Source organism: Daucus carota, chromosome 7, assembly GCF_001625215.2.
Source record: "Daucus carota subsp. sativus chromosome 7, DH1 v3.0, whole genome shotgun sequence".
In the NCBI taxonomy this organism is placed as follows: Eukaryota; Viridiplantae; Streptophyta; class Magnoliopsida; order Apiales; family Apiaceae; genus Daucus; species Daucus carota.
In genome coordinates, this window is record NC_030387.2 from 1,762,291 (window position 1) to 1,783,581 (window position 21,291).

At 34.7% G+C, this 21,291-nt stretch overlaps 2 protein-coding genes and 1 pseudogene across 2 annotated transcripts; 2 read left to right on the forward strand and 1 right to left on the reverse strand.

Annotated features, from left to right (window-relative positions):
- Nucleotides 1-299: 299 nt before the first annotated feature.
- On the forward strand, nt 300-2,602 carry LOC108194394 (WAT1-related protein At1g68170). The gene is made up of 7 exons (XM_017361342.2): nt 300-816; nt 911-973; nt 1,059-1,175; nt 1,265-1,508; nt 1,593-1,751; nt 1,852-2,003; nt 2,173-2,602. Exons 1-7 carry the CDS (start codon nt 623-625, stop codon nt 2,309-2,311), a joined length of 1,068 nt encoding a protein of 355 aa, XP_017216831.1. The 5' UTR covers nt 300-622; the 3' UTR covers nt 2,312-2,602.
- Nucleotides 2,603-13,309: 10,707 nt separating this feature from the next.
- Nucleotides 13,310-15,190, reverse strand: LOC108194395 (GEM-like protein 4). The gene is made up of 2 exons (XM_064081335.1): nt 15,178-15,190; nt 13,310-13,761 (listed from the first exon to the last, which is right to left on the reverse strand). The coding sequence occupies exons 1-2, from the start codon at nt 15,188-15,190 to the stop codon at nt 13,310-13,312; spliced, it is 465 nt and encodes a 154-aa protein (XP_063937405.1).
- Nucleotides 15,185-16,158, forward strand: LOC108194396 (heptahelical transmembrane protein 1-like; annotated as a pseudogene).
- Nucleotides 16,159-21,291: the final 5,133 nt, after the last annotated feature.

Genomic DNA, 21,291 nt, shown 5'->3' on the forward strand with positions numbered 1-21,291 from the left:
TAATCTGTATTGAGATCATATGTTTATTTGGATCAGAAACAATTTGTTCATCAGTAACTTCAAATTAGACAGTGATATTTTCAGAAACAGTTCTATTACTCTGTATCCTTGAATTGTAGGTGGTTCCAATTTGTTGTTTAGTCACTTGTAACATCATGTTAATTTATAGTATATAAACTGATATATGGTTCTGTAGTTATAGAGTTTTATTAGCCTCTATGTGTATATCTTTGCCGCAAAACTAATGGCTAGTCTGCAATGGAGTAAGCAATATAACTAGTTAACACTTGTACTGAATGATGTTTAGTTTCATGTAAATAGTCTAGCTAGTTGGCCTGGTGAGCCAAACTTTGTCCATCAGCTCTCTTGATATTTGTATTTGATCAGTTTGTCTTATGTTGTGTGTGACTATGACCAGTCACGCAGAATCAATAGATATTAATGCATACGCTGTCTACTAGAAGATCCCGACACTAATTTCATGTGATCTAGGTCGAATGTAAGAATGCTAGCCAACCAAATTCGCTAAATGTGCACCAGCTAGCACCAGATTTTGTTTTGTGTGAAGTGCACCTAGTATATAATAGTAGATTTGGTTAGCCTTTAGAGGTTATTGCTATAGATGGAGAAATTACGTGTTTCAGCAAATGGATTGAAGCCAACATTAGTAATGATAGTAGTACAGATGTCATTTTCCGCGATGAATATATTCTACAAGTTGGCTGCAATGGATGGAATGAACTTGAACATATTGGTTGCTTATCGCTTCTTGTTTGCGGCTGCTTTTATGCTTCCCCTTGCACTCTTCGTTGAAGGGTACTATCTAATATTTCTAGATGCATCTTTAATTGTTTTCAATTGTATTTAGATATGTAATATTGTTGATTTGTTTTTCTGATTTTGTGTACAGGAATAAATTGATGAAGCTAACCTGGACAATACTTTCCCAGACATTTGTTTCTGGTTTAGTTGGGTAAGCCAATTCAGAAGGGCCATAGTGAACATATATTTTAATATTTGTGGTTTTGCATTCAGCTAATTAAATGAGTTTCTTTCAGAGCTTCACTAGCGCAAACTTTCTATTTGCGGGGCTTGGCCATGTCTTCAGCAACATTTGCAATGGCAACTACCAATCTCGTTCCCGTCATGACTTTTATCTTGGCTGTTAGCCTCAGGTGCGTACACCAACACATAAACATCTTTACCGTACTACAAACATGCATCTTGGCTGTTGGATCAGTGATGCACTCTAAATTGTGCGTAGGTCGGAGAAGTTAGGCTGGGATAGAGCGGCAGGGAAAGTAAAAGTGCTGGGAACAATAGTTGGTGTAACTGGTGCAATGATCCTGACATTCTATAAAGGCCCTTGTATAGATATCTGGAACACTCACATTGACCTTCTTAAAAATGGTATTAGCCACGAAGAACATCCTCGATTAATCCAATTATTGGGTATTTTTTTGTGTTTTTGTGGTTCTTTTTGTTATGCTCTCTGGTTGACTGTCCAGGTATGTTATGAATTTATAATCTAAAACATTTCAAGATTTTTACGCTAGAAAACTGTTACATTTTGTAATTGCTATCAATACTAGGCCAAGATTACCAAGCGGTATCCTTTTCCCTACACCAGCATAGCCTTGATGAATGTAGTGGCTTCAGTTCAGTGCACAATATTTACGCTTTGCTTGGAGAGAGATTGGAGTCAATGGAAATTAGGCTTCAACATCAGGCTCTTCACTGCTGCTTATTCCGTAATTATACTAAACCTTCTACAAACTTTACGTATACTTTGCAGAGAGATGGTACAAAATTTTGTGTTCATTTGGGAAGAAGTTAAACTGAAGCTTGCAGGGAATAGGGGCTTCTGGAGTGGCATTTACGATGGCTGCTTGGTGTGTGCAAATGAGAGGCCCTATATTTGTCTCGGCATTTAATCCTCTGACGGTTGTGGTAGGGGTCTTTGCTGCTTCTTTGCTGTTAGATGAAAAGTTACACCTTGGAAGGTACTATTATCTTCATGTTCTGGCATAACCTTCATATATATTTGTTTTAAGCGATCAGTAAGTGTTTGCAACTCGATGATTTCCCAGTACCAATGCATGGGAACAATTATTTGGTACAACATTAGGAAATACCTATAACTGCACTTCTTATATAATTTTTTCATCACAGTGTGCTTGGAGGAGTGATTATAATATGCGGATTATATGCTGTGCTCTGGGGCAAAAGTAATGAAATGAGAAAGGTTGATCAGTTGCATGCTTTGCCGGTGAAAAGCTGTAACAATCAAACTAAACCGGTTACCGGTTGATGATTACATAATACAATCTGCATATATAATACTGCTGCAATGTTATTGTAGCTGCCCTGTATTAAGACTTAGTGAGAAAATGTGACTATCTTTCTAAAGTTTTCAGTCTATATTTTGCTAGTTACATTTTCGGTTTCTAATTCATTATGTTGTACCAGTGACGACCTTAGCAGAGAAATAATCAGTAAATCAGGTTAGATGATCCTATAAACTGTCATTCTTCGTGGGCTGGAGGTACATAAGATAAAAAGAATACGACGATCTTTAAGGCAGCAGAGTCTTTAAGGGCGTACCAATGCACAAAACTCGAACCTTAGTACTCCCAATTTTGGGAAGGGCTCATAGAATGGTTAAATTACCCGGAACAAGGTTCGATGCTAAAGATCAGAAGTTTTAGAGGACTAGTACTAAAGAAACTATACCCTCTACTTTTGAAGATTCAACTAAAAGAGTTACCTGGAACAAGGTTCGAGCTAAGCATCAGAAGTTTTAGAGAACTAATGTAAAAGAAACTATACCCTCTACTTTTAAAGATTCAGCTGAAAGTGGAATTTGAAGGTATCGGTAGTCATGTGTTTTTTAGGATTTGGATAGACAATATAAGACTTAACTTCAAAATAAAATCCATATACTAATTAAGCTATATTACACCTACGCTTCATTTTCCTTGGGGTTGTTGGTTAATAGGCTTTTTAGTCATTCAATTTATGACCATTTTTCTTTGGGTGTTGGTTGATAGACTTTTTAGTCACTCAATTTATGACCAACTTGCATGCAATTGAGTACTAAACTTTAAAAATTCGCAATCAACTAACTGAACTTTGTATCTAGATAGTTGTCGTCAGTGTCGTTAACGAAATGCATGGAACGGATGAAAATGTCAATCTTTTGAAAAATATATTTATTTATGCGGGCACTTTTATAATTTTATAAAATTCAAATTTTTATGGGTGCGTTTTTATAATTTCGTAAAATTTATAATAGTAGAAAAATGTCAATTTTTCGAAAAATATCTTTATATTTTTTAATTTCATGGGTGCATTTTTATTAAATAGATATCGAGTTCAAACGACTCCATTTAGCTTACCTTATTTTCCACAAATAAGTCCATATCTCTAGAAAAAATATGCAAATATGTACTTTTTCCGAAAATTAGCACATATTTTTGCTAAATAATGAATATGAAACATGCTTATAAGCTAATACATAATCGAATGGACCCTAATTTGTTGAACTAATAAAATTTTCATTATGACAATCGCAAAGATCTAACTGTATTAATGTTTTCCGTTAAAATCAAACTAGAGTTAACAATTGTGCAAACTATTAATGTTCAATGACAAAATAGCAAGTTAAATTTAATTTTATGATCAGTTTCCAAGTTTTTGGATTTCAATGATGTAACTGCAAGTTGACAATGAATTTAGTCACTTTTTAGCACCCGTACATAAATGTGGAAACTCCAACATTTATTTTAAGCCAAAAATATATAAATAAAAAAATTCAAAATATTGTCGAGACACTCGGATAGATATCTATGTTAGACATTTTTAAACAAGTTCGGATAATATAGTCAAAAAGTTATTCTGACCCATGACTATGTACTTGAAATGATATGCAGCTTAAAATAAATTATATGTTATCAAACACAATGTAAATCTGTTTAAATAAATACTGACATCATTTAATTATTAAATGAAGCTTTAATATCTATACTCAAATCAGTTATATATCAATAAAATAAATGTCAGAAATAAATACTACATTTAAGAAAGTAAAATAAAAAATAATTAAAAGCTGCATTTAAAAACATGTGGTCAGAACATTCACACATAAGACATGCTATCATATTTTTACAAATTTTCCTAAAATCTAACCGCTAAAGACAAGAAGCCAGATCTCTTTTGTAAAAAAATATCATTATAAAAAGTATACATAAACAGCATGAAGATTTTAGGTGAGTATTTATGGAATAATAAATATTAATTAAATGCACGCCACATATTTTCCCTATAAATTCCTTTCTGTCTCTAGTACGTCTGAGACCACAAGTAATTGAGAAGCTAGAAACAATAATTAGGCAGTTTTTAAACTTTCCATTTGCAAGCAAACAGAGTTATGGGCAAAATCATATTTGGAATTCTCTGCATTTGTGTCGTTTATGCAACACTTAGCATAAACTTGCCTGTTACAGTCGGTATGAACGTTTCTTTGTCCCAAATTACATATCTCTTTCAGTTTTCGATAAGCCAAATTGACCCGATCTTCGACTAACTGTTACAAAATATTTATTTATTATTACGGGTGTAGCGAACAAAGAAGAGAGAATGTGGTCGCAAAATCTAGACGGCGGCCATCCAATAACCAGCAACACGACGATACCGGTAAACAACTGCAACAGTCAGAGCTGCCGGAGTGCATGTCTGTCGAGTAAACCTGGTGGTAATCTGGCATCAGTAAAGTGTCAAGATGTTGATACATGTGTTTGTACTTGGCTCAATGGTATTTTACCCCAAGATTGAATTACACCCTTCATGTAATTTTTTTAAATATATTTTAGATGAGTATTACCGTAGCAGAAAGATTTATTAACTTCTTGATTGTGGTTTTCTTTTGTTGAATTCGAGTTTATTATCTGGAAAAGTGTCTCCTTTGAAATATCTAAAGTCCCAAATAAAAAAAAGTGTGTGAAAGAGTTTTTCGATTGGTCGGATGGTTCAAGTACAATAGCGAAAACATACGAGTTATAGTTGAAAAGCATCAGAATAACCTATACAGGATCTTATAATATTATAGCTGAAAAGCATCAGAATAACCTGCAATTATCAGGCTTATGAAACGAAAATTATCATTGGCATAAAGGAAGAAGCTATACAGGATCTTACAGAAAGTTCGAATTCGCATGGCCACATTGACTATGCATCAGTGTTCTTCATACACTGCTAGTGAAGATGAATATTGATGTTTAAGAAACCCATGAACCAGAACTCAAAATATCTTTCGTAATTATATCCACGTATTTCCTTGACGGATCATTTACGTCTTCGCTTGAATGGCTCTCTAAATTTTAGGAAAAACAAAAATGGATTTGTGCTTACTTTGCCTGTATTTAGGAGATGCAAAGTATTGATTAGAAGGGAAATACAGACGTCCTTTGTGTGACTTCTCAAAATAATTAGCACTGATAGATAGACATTTGCGTGACTTCTCAGATGAATATGCTGTTGAGCTTGTTGGAATTCCAAATACATGTTCCGCACTCTTATTCTTCATATTTGATGAATTCTCAGATGATCAATGCTTAGCTCTGGTTCTTTCTCTTGTTTCAGTGTAGTATTTATAGGAAAGTCGAGACGGTTAAATAATCTTTAATCTTAGTGCATGACTCTTCTCGGGCTTATTGACAAGACAAAAGCGAAGGCATGAAATTCAAGATAAAAAAAGATATCAAACATGCATGCTTGTGCCTGCTTTCTTTAGGAAAAATGTAGAGACCATTAACCAACAAGAAATTGAACATGATGATATTTGGAAATACCATCAAACTACATGATCTCGACATAATGTTGTAATCATGAACCGCAGTGAATCCTGAGGGAATGTTAATTCAAGATTGACCCGAGCAGGAGTTGTTTATTTGAACAATGAAAGCCATGCACAAATAGTTTGAGACAATCTTTCCTGCCCTGGTGCTTACTTTTTTTTTTGATAAGCCTAAAGGATATTCATTAGTATCATCTGTTCTATATTAAATTCGATATAGGTGAGAATCGAACCCAAGACCATGGGGATGACAAACGGATAACTCTATCAACCCATTCCAGATGCTTACTTGGTTTGCAGACATTTTCGACTTCTTAATCTATCTTGAATGCTTTGGAAAACCATCATCCCGATGTGTAAAGTACTGAACTTTATGCGGCCATCCAAATTAACCCTTAAGAATACATAACAATTACCTATCGGCTGTTTGAGAACTTATCCGGAATAGAGTTAATCCATCAAAAGACCTATTTGGCTGTTTGAAAACTTATCCGGAATAGAGTTAGGTACTGTTTGGGTTGCTGTTGCAGACAGCAACGACAGTTTTTTGCTGAAAAACAGATGAAAAACTATTTGGTAAATCTAACAACAGTTTTTCCGAACATCAGCTTTTAGTTGAAAAGCTGCTTTTAGAAAAAGCAAGTCCTCTTATACTTTTGAAAAAAGCTGCTTTTCCATTTTTTCGGAAAGCTGTTACAAATTTCATTGTCAAACCTCATCAAAAACATTATTTTTTATATTATAAATCAAAATAAGCAAATTTCAAAAAATTAACAAACAATTATCTGATTTCTACCACAACACTTTTTTTACTAGCATTTTTTCTGACAGCACAGCCATTTTTAACGGCACTTCCAAATAGACTCTTAATCCATCAAAAGTCATCGACCAATCTTCATATTGGAGTGTACAACAAATGCATACTAGAAAAATTTATGTTAGGAAGAAGAACCATTCACATTAAAATCAATACACTCATAGCTAGCCAAGAAAAATCCGTACTTACTTTATAGCTAAACTATATGCTAAAAATTAATAACCAGGTGAAGCTAATGTAATAATTGTATATGTATCAAATTAGTCTAAATGTTAAATTTTAGTTTACTTCAATATCTTACCATATAGGTTTTTTTGATAACAACGTATATACACATTTAACATATATATACTAACAATTCAAAAAATTTGTAAACTTTTGTAACACACAAAAAGTATGATCCTGATGAAATACATATATTTTACATTGACCTTAAGAATAAATCAGAATTAAACAAATCAATGTTTTTTCCCTAGCCTGGTGTATTAATAATTAGGATGTAATCCGCGACTCTAAATTTGAACATGAAAACTGTAATTGTCTATATGGAGTAGAGGAGTAGATAATCTACAAGTCTATTGCAGATGACTAATAGATCATGATTTTAAGACCTGGATGTTACAGCTTCGTTCTGCGAAATTTGTGTCTTTACTTTTCGACAACTTGATTCTGAGAATCTTTGTTAGAATATAATATATGATTCTGGTAAACCATCCTCCCAACACCTCGAGATCTAACAGAATTTATCATTTACCATGGTATCAAATTGACCAATATTTGATTGAATATTATAATATATTTATTTATTGTTACAGGTGTAGTATACAAAGAAGAGAGAAAGTGGTCCCAAAATTTAGAGGCGGTCATCCAATAACCAACAACACTACGATACCAATAAGCAACTGCAACACTGAAAGCTGCCGGAGAGCATGCCTGTCGAGTAAACCTGGAGGTAATCTGGTATCAGTAAATTGTCAAGATGATGATACATACTCCCTCCGTCCCTTCCATTTCTTTACACTTTCCTTTTTGGGGTGTCCCATCCAATTCTTCACATTTCAAAAGTTACCAAATATAGTCAATGGGTCCCACCACTTCTCCACTTTTCTTTCCTTTTCACACTACTTTTACTCCACTATCTTCTTTTTATACATTAAAAATCAATGTGTCCCACCACTTCACCCACTTTTCTTTCTCTTTTTCACTACTTTATACATATTTCTTAACCTCCGTGTCCAACCCATTTGATAAGAAATGGGAGGGACGGAGGGAGTATGTGTTTGTACTTGGCTCAACGGTATTTTGTCCAAGGATTAAACTACACCATGTAATTTATTCAAACAAAAATATTTTGGATGAATGTTATCTTAACAAAAAGATTTATTAACTTCTTCATTGTGGTTTTCTTTTGTTGAATTCAAGTTTATTATCTTGAAAAGTGAAATATCTAAAATCCAATGTCAAAAAATTTCAAGTCAAAAAAACAGGGTGCCTGTCCTGAAATATTATTGTCAAAGAATTTTTCGGTTCATCGATGGTATAAGTACAATATCAAAAACATTAGCCCGTTTGGGTAGAATTAAAATTATGACTTATAGTTTAAGTTGACTTAATTTAATAAACGTTTGGCTTAAATTGTCTGTTTGGATAATTTTTATTATAGATGACTTATAATTTTTTAACATAATAATAATAAAAATAGATTTAATAGATTATTTATTTTAGTGTTGAAATTGATTTTTATTAAAAAAATCATAAAAATAACCTAAGTTGATCAAAAACGTACATCCTATTAATTTATGATTTTATCTCAGTCTTGTGACCCTTGGTGGCCAAGCCGCACGGATTTATTTTCGGGCTCCTCCCAAAAAGCCTTATAATAATGGAGTTGTTAGGCTGCTTATATTCAAAACAAATTCTCTTTATCTTTTCGATGTGGGATTTGGGTTGACACCCACTCAACACTTTCATGGACATCTTTTATTCATAACTAGAGAAAAAAACGCGCTCCGCGCGAGTGAGAAAAATAGAATATAAGACATTTTAAAAGATATTTATGATTTATAGTTTTTTGAATCCTTTTATTCTATAATTGTTGTTGAAATATAAGAAAATATAGTTTTTCTTTCACGGGAACAGAGATTGTGACTAAGATCAATGAACTGCGTAGGCACTGTATTTCGCATGCTATTTTGTCTTACAAATTGCTCACCTTTATTATTATATCACCAACAACATCTGCTTCTACTTCATTATTATCCACTTTCTGTTGCTGCTGCCTCATAAATGCGACTAAATGCTTCTGAAGATTATTGTAATTGTTGGTCACCTCATCCACCATGTCCCTCAGTCTCTGATTCTCGGAGTTCATTCCTTCCAACTCAGCACGATGCACCACTAGCTGAAACACTTAAAACATTGCACATGAAAGCAGATAACAATGTTAAGTTCAAGTGTACCTCAGGCTCATGGTGCCAGGCTTGATATGCCATGTTTGAGGCAGAGCGGTCCTTGAGATAGTGCCAAGGCCTATCCCATCCCTTTCCATCTAAAAGATGCAACAGGTGTTCAAGATCATTCTTCGTGACAAGATCATGTTCTTTAGTTGAGTTTCCATTGATCAGCCTGCAGATATAAAAGCAATTAGAGAAAGAACTTCTGTTTACATCCTATATAACTTTAAGCAAAGTCTCACATAGGGTTAGGGTTACCTACTACAGAGAAGTGGCCATTCAAAAATAGAGCATGCTAAAAAAACTAAAATAGAAGCATATAGCAGCACAATGCCAGTTGCAGCTGTATGCTTCTATTATAAATCCGGACTACTCTTTTATCCAGCCTGTACAGTTTTATTAAGCAATTTAATTATTCCAGCTTGTTTTCCTAACAAAAAACTCTAAAATATTAATCAGTTAAAAATAGAAGAGGACATGACTTGTTTTATGATGCCTAGAAAGGTATGAACTCTTATTATTGAAACAATAGATATCTTCCAAAGAAGCAGTAAGCTATGCTATACTTCCGTTTCACAACTGCATCCAGATAGAAGGAAGACACTTTGCCTTGAGAGTAAAGTTACCGTTCCTCAGAACATATCCTCAAGATATTCCAGTTGGAATTCCTGCATTAATCTAGTTGCTACGTCTACAACCTGAAATAGTCTAGTCCACACGTCCTGCATATCAATTGTGTCATTGTTGTCATGGAATGCTAATTATGAAAACGGCCATTTGACTATTCTGTGCAATTAAAATCGGTTCAGTTACCAGACTTCCATCAGTAGAGCCAAATCATCACAATTACACATTCACGGCTAGCTTATCTGACTAATCATATTGGTACCAGCAAATAATCAGATATAACCAGTCTCCAACTTCATGTTAACAAAATCATTTGCAAGGAAAACTAAATAAGTATGTCGTAGCTGTAGTTTGCAGTTTGATTAATTTGAATCAATGACAAACATAAATCAGAGGACATCTATCTGACATGATATTCATATGTAAATTAGGTAATCTCCTTCTCTTTCTTGTTATTCCAGAAACTTCTGTTCTAACTGTTTAGCTAGTTAGAACATTGAATCAATCTACGTAGACAAATTATATAAAACTTATACAAGCAGCATCATGCTGCCAACACATAGATATACCACACTGAATCAATCTACATACAGAAATTATATAAAACTTATACAAGAACCAATAGTTGATGACGAAAAAAATAGAAACCTGGTAAAGGGCATGACTAAGCTCTTCCCTTGCCGTATGAAGTTGTTTCTCCAATGCCAAATTTGATAATATGAGACAGTCCCATTCCTAGTATTAGAAACAATATATGCACACATATACTAAGATATACCATCAAAAATTGCAGGCTTTTGTAAAGTAAATTGATATCATAACCAATACTGTACAACCTAACATAACGCAAAATGGTTATTGCTTAGTAATGCAAGCCAGTGATGTTGGTTTAAAAATATATAATAAGTTAATATTCTTGATCAAGCTAAATAATTGAAAGAAAGACTTATAGGTCGCAAAGGCAGTCCTTGGTCACTAAGAGTGACAGTCGTCTCTGGTTTTCTGGGGTGGTGGAACCTGCAACTTACCATTTGTGCAAAGGCAGCACGCAAGCTCGTAGTATACTAAAGCTACGCCGACCAATCCTCTTTGTTCCATCTTCCCACACTCTAATTGTTTCTCCTTCAAGGCCTGAAAGATCGAAGAGCTCTGCAACAGCATAGAGAACCGATGATCTATTAATTGTAATAAAGAATAAGTCATAATAGGTTATAAACTTTAGCTTTCAAGCATACCAGGTGTGTTCCACGGGGCTTTTGTAGTTGCAGCCCCCTCACAATCAGGAACACCAACAGCTTTTCTCTCTGTCCTAGCTTTAAGAGTTGAAAAAAGTAAGTTATACTTTAAACCAATGCCCCTAGGACGTAAGACCGGAGTCATGCTAGGACGGCCTTCAATTGGTGCAAGAGTGCCATGGTGCTATTGATTTGGCCTGATCAGTGGCTAGCGTCAGAGTTTTGATGTGAAGAGGCAAAACTAAAGGGAGGGCACTAAAGAGACACAAACGAAATAAGCAGTCATTTATATTTACCTTTTTGAGCAGTTTCGGTTGCTCAAGCCTCTCCTCCAATTTTTTAGAATTCCTGTGCTTTCTAATCCCGCAATTCACAACTCCTCTGGGATCATAGCAAGTAACAAATGGTCTGCATGCAATTGAACAAACAACACTTGTTCATCTGTTAGCCACTGGGATACTTGCAAATTAAGACAAAACTGCCGCCAGCAGGAACCAAACATAAATTATGCAATCTTGTAAACAAAACAATACATTACTAATCACTTCTGATAACATCATAGCAGACTTTTAAACCAAAAAGCTTCTGCAGATGAAGAAAGTCTCTAATCTTAAGATGGCTTCATCATCAAAGCATGAATTGCAACACAAAACCTTGTAAAGAAACATACAAAATTCGACTTTTTCATCGGAAATTTCATGCACATAATACAGAATCCAAGCACCTTATATTCATGGAGCCAAGTATCTGAAGCAGCAAGGTCTCTTTCAACACTGACCACCCTCACCAGCCTCCCTAGAAGCCAAATTTCAGCCACAACAAAAAAAAAGTCTAAAACACTAAAAAAAATGAGAAGAACTAAATTTCAAGAACACAAAAAACCCACAAGAAGACCACAATCCAGAGACACCAAGAAACCCAAAAATCAAAAACACTAATCAAAGGATATCTCTAAGTTGAGAGGCTTTAAATTGGGGAGTGCTCAGTTTCATAACACTTTTCATCCTCACGATGCCAGAAGCTTCCCTTAAAGTACCACCAAAGAAGATGCTTAAGCAATTTTGAGCACAAGTATATATGCATGCATAAACATAGAAAGATCAAAGAAAAATTCAGTGAAGAAGTGATTCACCTGGTGCAAAGAAGGAAAGCGGAAGATTCCCTGGCGCTCCAAACTGCAAGGCATGATGATGCGAGAAAGATTTAGATTGATAAGACAGCATTGCAGTTGTTACGGCGGGAGCCAAAACTGGCTCCTTATTAAAACAAAGACAACAAAAAGGCACGTCTCATCACCTGACCTTAGTTATCATGAATTTAAAACAAAATTCTAATTCTAATTAAAAAAATATAAAAAGCTAGAAAATCAGAGATTTTGTTTAGAGAGATTTGAGACATGCCATGTCACCCTCTGAAGAACCTCCTTTATATAAATATAACATACATTTATTGGTTTACTCGCATAACCGGTAAATCCTATACTACTATAGTTGAAAAGCATCAGAATAACATGCAATTATCAAGCTTATGAAACGAAAACATCATTGGCATAAAGGAAGAAGCTATACAAGATCTTACAGAAAGTTCTGCTGTGCACAGAGTTTTTTCTCATAGTATAAGATTGTAATTAAATGGCACGTACGGGTAGCCTAGGCATGGCCATATTGACTATGCACAGTGTTCTTGATACACTGCTACTTGAAAATGATTAAAAGTATTTTGATGATTTAAGAAACCCATGAGTCGGGACTCAAAATCATCTTTCGTAATTTATCTATGTATTTCCATGAGGAATCATTCAAGTCTTCACTCTGAATGGCTCTCTTAATTTTAATAAAAACAGAAAACAGAATTGTGCTTACTTTGTCGGTATTTAGGATGTTACAACTTGGTTCTGAGAAATTTGTGTCTTTACTTTTTGAAAACTTGGTTCTGAGAAATTTTAAGGATAGACTCTAAAATCCATATAATAATTCTAGTAACATCGATCATGTGTAGTCTTGAATTTCAGTCGAAGATTTGAATCTATCTCGAATACAAAATCAACATAAGTATGAAATACATTGCTCCAAAGATAACCAATCATAAAATTTTATTCTGCAGAATCAGAATTTTTAGCCAACGAGGTATTAGATGGACCGGAGAATTAGAAAACTGCATTTGCCTTGTTCTATTTCCACTGCAAGCTAGTTTCGTTAACTTTGTGGAAAACAATGGAATATGTATAATATATATTACAACCAAATTAAATCATTACATATTACATTTTACAACAAAGCAAACAAAAAATCTTGCCTAATATGTATTTATATATTCAAAATCCTCATTGAACGTGAAAAACTGCTTTCTGAATGTATGTGATGGTCCTCCGATGATTCAAGAACCCCATAAACCAGAACTCGAAATTATCATGTGTCACTATTTCTATATACTTTCTTGATGGTTGCTTCACATTTTCACTTTCGCTAGCTCTCATGATCTTTCCGAGAGGGATTGCAACCTTGTAATGCACTCTGATACACTCCCCATTCGGAGAAAAAACTTTCATTGTTCTTTCGCTGCAGAAGGCAACTTTCTCGGTGGATACAAAGAGTAAGCCTGCTAATGGACCAGCTGTTGTGGACAGATAACACTGAGAAACCTTCAATAGTTTCTCTCCTTCTCTGGCATTAAAATTTTGTTTGAATATCTTCTTTACTCCGCCTACTTGTATGATTTTCGCTCCCAGACTCAATTTTCCTTTCACGGTTGTACTTATCTTGGATCCTATTCTCTCTGCAAATCATCGATCGGGCAATAAAAAGTTACTACTCAGAAAGATGTGGCAGGACTTTGATCAAGCAGAAGGAATTTGTAAAAAAAACAGGGAGAAGTTTTACCATTGCATGACAATAAATCTATAACTACGTGATCTCGACATAATGTTGTAATCATGAACCGCGGTGAGCCCATCATGAGGACTGTTAATTCAAGATTGACCCGAGAAAGAGTTGTTTATTTGAACAATGAAAGCCGCCAGGACTGTTAATTCAAGATTGACCCACAAACAGTTTGAAACAATCTTTTCAAGTGATAACCTGGTTTGCATGCATTTTCGACTTATTAATCTATGTTGAATGCTTTGAAAAACCATCATCCTTATGTGTAAAGTACTGAACTTTATGCGGCCATCTAAATTGAATCTTAGAATACACAACAATTATCTATTCGACTCTTTGAGAACTTATCCAGAATAGAGTTAATCCATCACAAGTCATATGCTCACCAATCTTCATATGAGAGTGTTGTCTCTAAGATTACTTCGGTCTATTACTTTTCACACATCATAATCCACCAAGCATCTTATTAGGCACATGTTTAAAACTTTTTTTTTTTTTGTTTTTATAATAAGTTTTTAGATTTAAGAAAGAGTTGAGAAGATGCAATAACAACAAATGCATACTAGAAAAATTTAGAGTGATTGACACTTTGCACCCCTTATGTTTAGGCGCTTTTTCGATTTGGTCTCAAACAATTTTTTTTAGCAGTATGCACCCTAAAGTTTAAAAAGCGCTTCGCTTTGCACCCCTTTGACCCCTCTCCGTTTAATTGACCGTTACAGTTAACAGATGTGGGGTTTACACTTTGCACCCCACATCTGTTAATTTTTTTTCATGAGTATTTTGTATCGGCTAATACGAAAAAGGGTGACAATTGAAGGACCTGAATTTTAAAATATCCTTACAGCAAATGAAAATTGTATTATTATTGACTTCATCTGTAACTAATAGAAATGGATGATAGATATTCTTTCAATAACAGGTAAAGATTTTTTAATTATAGCAGATAAAGTATTGATCACTTAGATAAAAGAATTTTCAGAATCAGGGAAGAAAGAAAACTGTTTAACAAATAAAATCTAATTATAATTCCTGCCAAACTCGAGCTAACTTCCATCAACTTGGCTTGATTTAAAATCGTGACAATAAAGTTTGGTTGATTGATCGTGCCAATTCACAGATTAAGTAGATTTGTGGCCGATAACCTTTGGATTTCATGTACAAACTTGTAGGCCTTAAATTGGCCACGTAACTTAAAAACTGCTATAAGCTTCACTAGGCCTTGAATAACCAGGACTTTGTATCAGTTCTTTAGTGATAGAACAAATTATCTATGATGGTGCTCATCATCCAATCTCATCATTATATTTACCGGTCTTCGCCATTAGGTTCACCGGGGAATGTTTCTCATGATTAATTCCAAAAATTTCTTCTCCGTATGTTATTCACTGCAGCTTCAATACTTTTCCAGTTTTCTGTCCCAATTAACACATGTAAAAAGCTTCAAGGACTAAGACATACTAATTGATGAATACGCAGATAGATATAATTTTGATAGACAAATGATGAAAAGTTTGATAACACAGGACACGACAAAACTCATCGACCTGAAGCATTCATCTTTGGGCATGGACATTACACTACCAGAACTGGAAGTTACACGGTGGCCATTCTTTGTATTTCTTGGAGGCTCCATGTTTTGCCTCCTCTCAAGCAGCATTTGCCACCTCTTCTGCTGCAATTCCCATCCCATGAATATCTTAATGCTCCGAATAGACTACGTGGGAATCGCAGTCATGATCATCACCTCTTTTTTCCCTCCAATCTACTACATCTTTCAATGCTCCCCACACTGGCAAATTCTCTACCTTAGCTGTATCACAATTATGGGCATATTCACTATCACAAGTTCGTAACATTGCTCTCTCCCGTATTTTCAACAAATAAATTTCGCTCATTTAGAGCCTCGCTATTTGTGGCAATGGGGCTGTTTGGTGGCCTAGTGCTTGCAGTTCACGCAATGGTAGTGAACTGGGATCAACCCAGCAGGAACATCATACTTGGTAACGAACTGGCCATGACACTTTCTTATCTAATTGGCACACTCTTCTATGTCACCCGGATTCCTGAGAGGTGGAGGCCTGGGTGGTTTGATCTAGCCAGACACAGCCACCAGATATTTCATGTGTTTGTAATCATGGGTGCATTGTCGCATTATGGCGCTGCACTTGTATTTCTTGGTTTTCGCAGTAAGATTGACTGTGAAACCAACATGTCCTATAACTTCAGCAGAGTTAAATTCAGGTCCTTCAATTGTCATCTTTTCCTATTAGCCGATACAAAATACTCATGAAAAAAATTAACAGATATGGGGTGCAGAGTGCAAAGTGTGGGATGCAAAGTGTAAACCCCACATTTGTTAACTTTAACGGTCAATTAAACGGAGAGTGGTCAAAGGGATGCAAAGCGAAGCGCTTTTCAAACTTTAGGGTGCATACTGTCAAAAAAAATTATTTGAGACCAAATTGAAAAAGCGCCTAAACATAAGGGGTGCAAAGTGTCAATCACTCAAATATTTATGTTAATAAGAAGAACCATTCACATCAAGATCAATACACTCATTATGAGAAAAATCCAGACTTACTTCCTACATTTCTAAAAATTAATGGATTTACGGTGGTGGCCGAGAATAGGCGTATATTTCTACTATCAATTTATTCAAATGGTTTGTTTGTATTTTAGTTTACTTCAATATCCTACCATATAATATTTTTTTGCTAACTACGTATATACACATTTAACATAAAATAGTCACAATACACAAATTTTGTAAAATTTTTGTAACACACAAAAAGTATGATCTTGATAAAATACATATATTTCACATTGACGGTAGGAATAACATCAGAAGTGAACAAATCAATGTTTTTTACTCTAAATTTGAACATATATGAGAACTGTAATTGTCTATATGGAGTAGAGAATCTACAAGCACTATGGCAGATAATCGGTAGATCATGATTTAAGACCGGGATGTTAGAGCTTGGTTCTTCCAAAGTTGTGCTTTACTTTTTGACACTTGTATCTGACAATATTTTTTAGAATATAATGGAAATAGTACCACAGACCGTTTAAACCCGAGCATGAAGCCATTTTCTAGTTTATTTGTGTAATAAGTCCGAAATCAGCTTAAAACTAAAAATAGTCAAAACTGACCTAAAGTCATAAATTAATACGATGTACTTATTTATCAACTTGTTTTATTTTTATGATTTTTTTAATAAAAATCAATTTCAACATTAAAATAAGTAATCTATTTTTTTATAATTTTAATAAATATAGGTCATCTATAATAAAAATTACCCAAATAACTTGGTTTAGGATCATTCACGTATTCGCTCTAAATCGCTTGAATCTCTTAAGAAAAATAAAAAATGAAATTGTGCTTACTTTCTCTGTATTACTCTAAGTTTTAAATTTTAGTTTACTTTAATATCCTACCATATAACTTGTTTGCTAACTAATATATACACATTTAAGATATAATATAGTCACATTTCACAAAATTTGTCAATTTTTGTAACACACAAAAAGTATGATCCGGATAAAAATACATATATCATGATCGTGAGAATAACATATTATAACATATCATAGGTGAATACATCAATGTTTTTTTCCCTATTGTATTAATAATTAGGATGTAACCGGGACTCTAAATTTGAATCCGACATATATGGGACAGTGAAGGAGCAGAAAATCTACAAGTGTACGCAGATAACTAATGGATCATGATTTAAGACCTGGATGTTACAACTTGGCTGTGCAAAATTTTATTTTATTTTATTTCAAAAAATGAGAATAAATCTCACAAATATGAATCGGCAATTCACCGTAATAATTCTTTCATTCAAGAAAGCTTATTATCTAACCGTCGGACATGCAAGATGACCGGGGAAATTTAGACAATAAAACTTTAATGTCCGAAAAGAAAAACCGGTCTTCTTCCAAGAATCCTGAAAATAAAACAATGAAAACAAGAAAAATATAAGACGATATATATTAGATTACATAAATTATAAAAATATATTCAATAATTAATTATTAATAATATCACGTGTATATGTATGTGCTGATCAAAATATTTACACAATTATGATAACTTATAATTGAGACAATTAAACTCTTAATTAAGGCACAATTAATAAAATATTAACGCTCTTAATTAAGACACATTAACGCCCATTAAAATGGCACAATTAACATCCTCAATTATGAGGCACGGTTGACGCCCTTGATTATGAGGCCCATAACGCTCTCAATTATGAGGCACAAATAACGCCTTCAATTAAGGCACAATTAACGCTTTCCTTTCTGAAGGCGGATCTACCGTCGCCGCAACTCTCAGCCACCGCCTCTACCACTGCTACGCTATCTCCCTCGCACATGACCGCAAAATCATAACCTCATATTGTCAACCGATTACTCAGCAGGCACAAATCAAACAAAAAGTTTAATTAAAATCAAACAAATCACTATAATCAACAGCAATTAATCATAATTTAATCAAACAAAAAGAAGTTCATTCAACTGGAAAATAATTGAACGAAAGACGCATATGTTTTGAAAACCGTTACTTTATTCACCGGCTGATAAAAGACGGGGAGAACTCCGGCGGAGAGACGATCGTCGGAGTAGTAGACTTGTATGGAGCTTTTCTTCTCGTAGTAGATTCCGATTTTGTCGTTCGGATTGTTCGCGCTGATACTGACGTCGAACTCCGGTGAAATAGGGCGAGATGAAGAGAGATTGAAGCCGATGATTGCGATCGAATCGACGGTGTACTTCGGCGATTCCGGCTTGTAGACGAAGTAAAACACCGTGGCGGCGATTCCGAGAAAGATAAGGAGGAGAATCGCAGTTGTGCAAAATTTTTGTCTTTACTATTTGACAACTTGGTTCTGAGAATTTTTGTTAGAATATAAGATGCTTCTGGTAAACCCTTCTCAAAACATCTCGAGATTTTAGAAGAATTAATCATTTAATATAGTATCAGAGCTCAGTATCACGGCATAATCGGGTTCGATCCCGAAGCTGGGCGTCCGTGATCTACTCTCGACCAAAAATGAGCTTTTGAGTGAGGGGCCGGGGAATGTCGGAATATATATAACATCATCCTCGTAAGCCCTCCTCCCAAACACAGGTTTAGAAGAATTGGTCACTTGACAATTTTCTACGATCTAACTCTCAAAATCATATACAAATTCTAGTAACATCGATCATGTGCAATTCTTAGGGTCATATTATGAAATTCAGTCGAAGATTTGAATCTATCTCGAATTCAAAATCAACAAGTATGAAACACAATGCTCCAAAGCAAACCCATCTTTAAAATTTATTTTGCAGAATCAGAATTTTTTAGCCAATGAGGTATTAGTTGGACCGGAGAATTAGAGAACTGCATCTGCCTTCTTCTATTTCCACTCCCAGCTAATTTCTTTAACTTTGTAAATTAATCTGGAAACAATGGAATATGTATAATATATTACCACCAAATCATTACATATTACATTTTACAACCAAGCAAACAAAAAATCTTGCCTAATATGTATTTATATACTCAAAAGGGTTTTATATCAATTAAACCACCCAATTCACTCCGAAATCTCAATTAGACCACCCAAAAAAAAAGTATATCATTTAAAACATTAATTTAAGATAAAATATCACTCCGTTAGATGATGTCAGCATTTTAAACAGAAAACGTTTGATTCCGTCAATTAGTCAGCAGTTAAGTGCACGTTGCACCACCTGGACGCCACGTAGTGCATTACATGGCAGCAGCTGAGTCAAATAATCAAAAAGTAAAATAAAGGAATTAATAGCAAATAAAGAATAGAATAAAAGTAAAAAAAACATAAGTATAAGAGAGGATATAGGCGGGGATTTGAAAAGATAAACCCTAATTAAACCCCTCTTGGAGATAATGAGAATTGGGGATAATCTACAGCTTCGTTGAAATCGATCAGCTGAAGGAAGGATCAACGTTTAATCATACATTTGAAGCACCTACGATCAGTAAAGCAAGCGTATTCACAGCATCGAACAAGGTAATTTTCGTTTCTTAAAACCCTATTTTACTGTTCACTATAATATGCATATTGTATTGATCTGTGTATGTATGTTTTGTGTTCATTCTTGTGATTGGTATGTATATATTTTGAATTTAAATCGTTTATGTGTACTGAGATGATGAATGCATGTTACAGTATGTTTATGGATATAGAGATTCACCACCATGGGACTTTCACATCTGATGCAAGAAACCCTAGGTATATTGGTGGATATATCGATGTGATTAAGCAGTTTGATATTGATTTGCTGTCATTTAGGGATTTAGATGATTTTGCAGACAATTATGGTTACAGTGCTGAGTGTTTAGTCCATTTTAAGAATGATGGTAAAAATATGTGCAATGGGATGAGGTTGTTATATGATGATGATACTGTTAGGGAGTGTGTTAATGTTTGCAAGCCTTATGGTAAAATTGAACTTTACATTGATCACTCATTCACGGATGACCTGACTGTTAAAGATAAGGGTAAGAAACCTTTAGTTGAGGAAGAGCACAGTGAGGATATGGAGGAGAATGATGACAGTGAGGATGGAGATTTTGAGTACAATGGTTCTGAGAGTGAGGGCAGTGACAGTGGGAATTCTTTTGTAGTTGACAGTGATGAAGAATTAAGAGAAAATCAAAATAAATCTAAGAAATTTAGGGATGAAATGAGAACTGCAATGGCCACACCTACAGCTTTTAATGAGGAAGAATATGAGTCTGATGACTTGAGGTCCATTGATTCCTCAAGTGAGGATGAAAATACAAAGGTTGGATACATAGGGCCTCCTCCTAATTTGTTGCAGAAGAAAAAAAGGAAAGTTATGGGTATTTCAAGCAGGTCTGGTAAGTTTCAGTGGGAAGTTGGGATGGCTTTTGTAAGCATGGAGGAGTTTAGGGAGCAAGTTAGGAGCTATGGTTTGGAGGAAAGGAGGGGTGTGCATTTTGTATGTAATGAGCCTGACAGAGCACATGTAAAGTGTGAAATTGGCTGTCCTTTTAGGATTTGGGTTAGAAGGCAGAAGAAGACTGAAATTGTAGAAATTAAGACACTGGTAACTGAGCATCTTTGCACCAAGCCATATAAGAACAAGCTTGCTAGCGTAAAGTATTTAGTTGAGAGATATGGTGAGAGAATCAGAAAAAATCCGCAATGGAGAGTGAAGGAGATAATTGAGACAATAAGGAATGAGATGGAAGTAGATGTGCCTTGGATAAAAATTATGAGAGTGAAGAAATCAGCCCTTGATGGTGTTGCAGAAGAGTTGACACGACATTATTCAAGGGTGAGGGACTTTGCTCATGAGGTTCTTAAGAGTAATCCACACAACACAGTTAAGATATGTGGCACAAGACTGAATGATGGTG

Excerpts from the sequence above, each read along its gene's own strand:
- LOC108194394 (XM_017361342.2), top strand. The coding sequence starts at position 623 with ATGGAGAAATTACGTGTTTCAGCAAATGGATTGAAGCCAACATTAGTA. Across the intron at positions 974-1,058 it reads TTTGTTTCTGGTTTAGTTGG|AGCTTCACTAGCGCAAACTT; the intron begins GTAAGCCAATTC and ends AGTTTCTTTCAG. Across the intron at positions 1,752-1,851 it reads TCTTCACTGCTGCTTATTCC|GGAATAGGGGCTTCTGGAGT; the intron begins GTAATTATACTA and ends TGAAGCTTGCAG.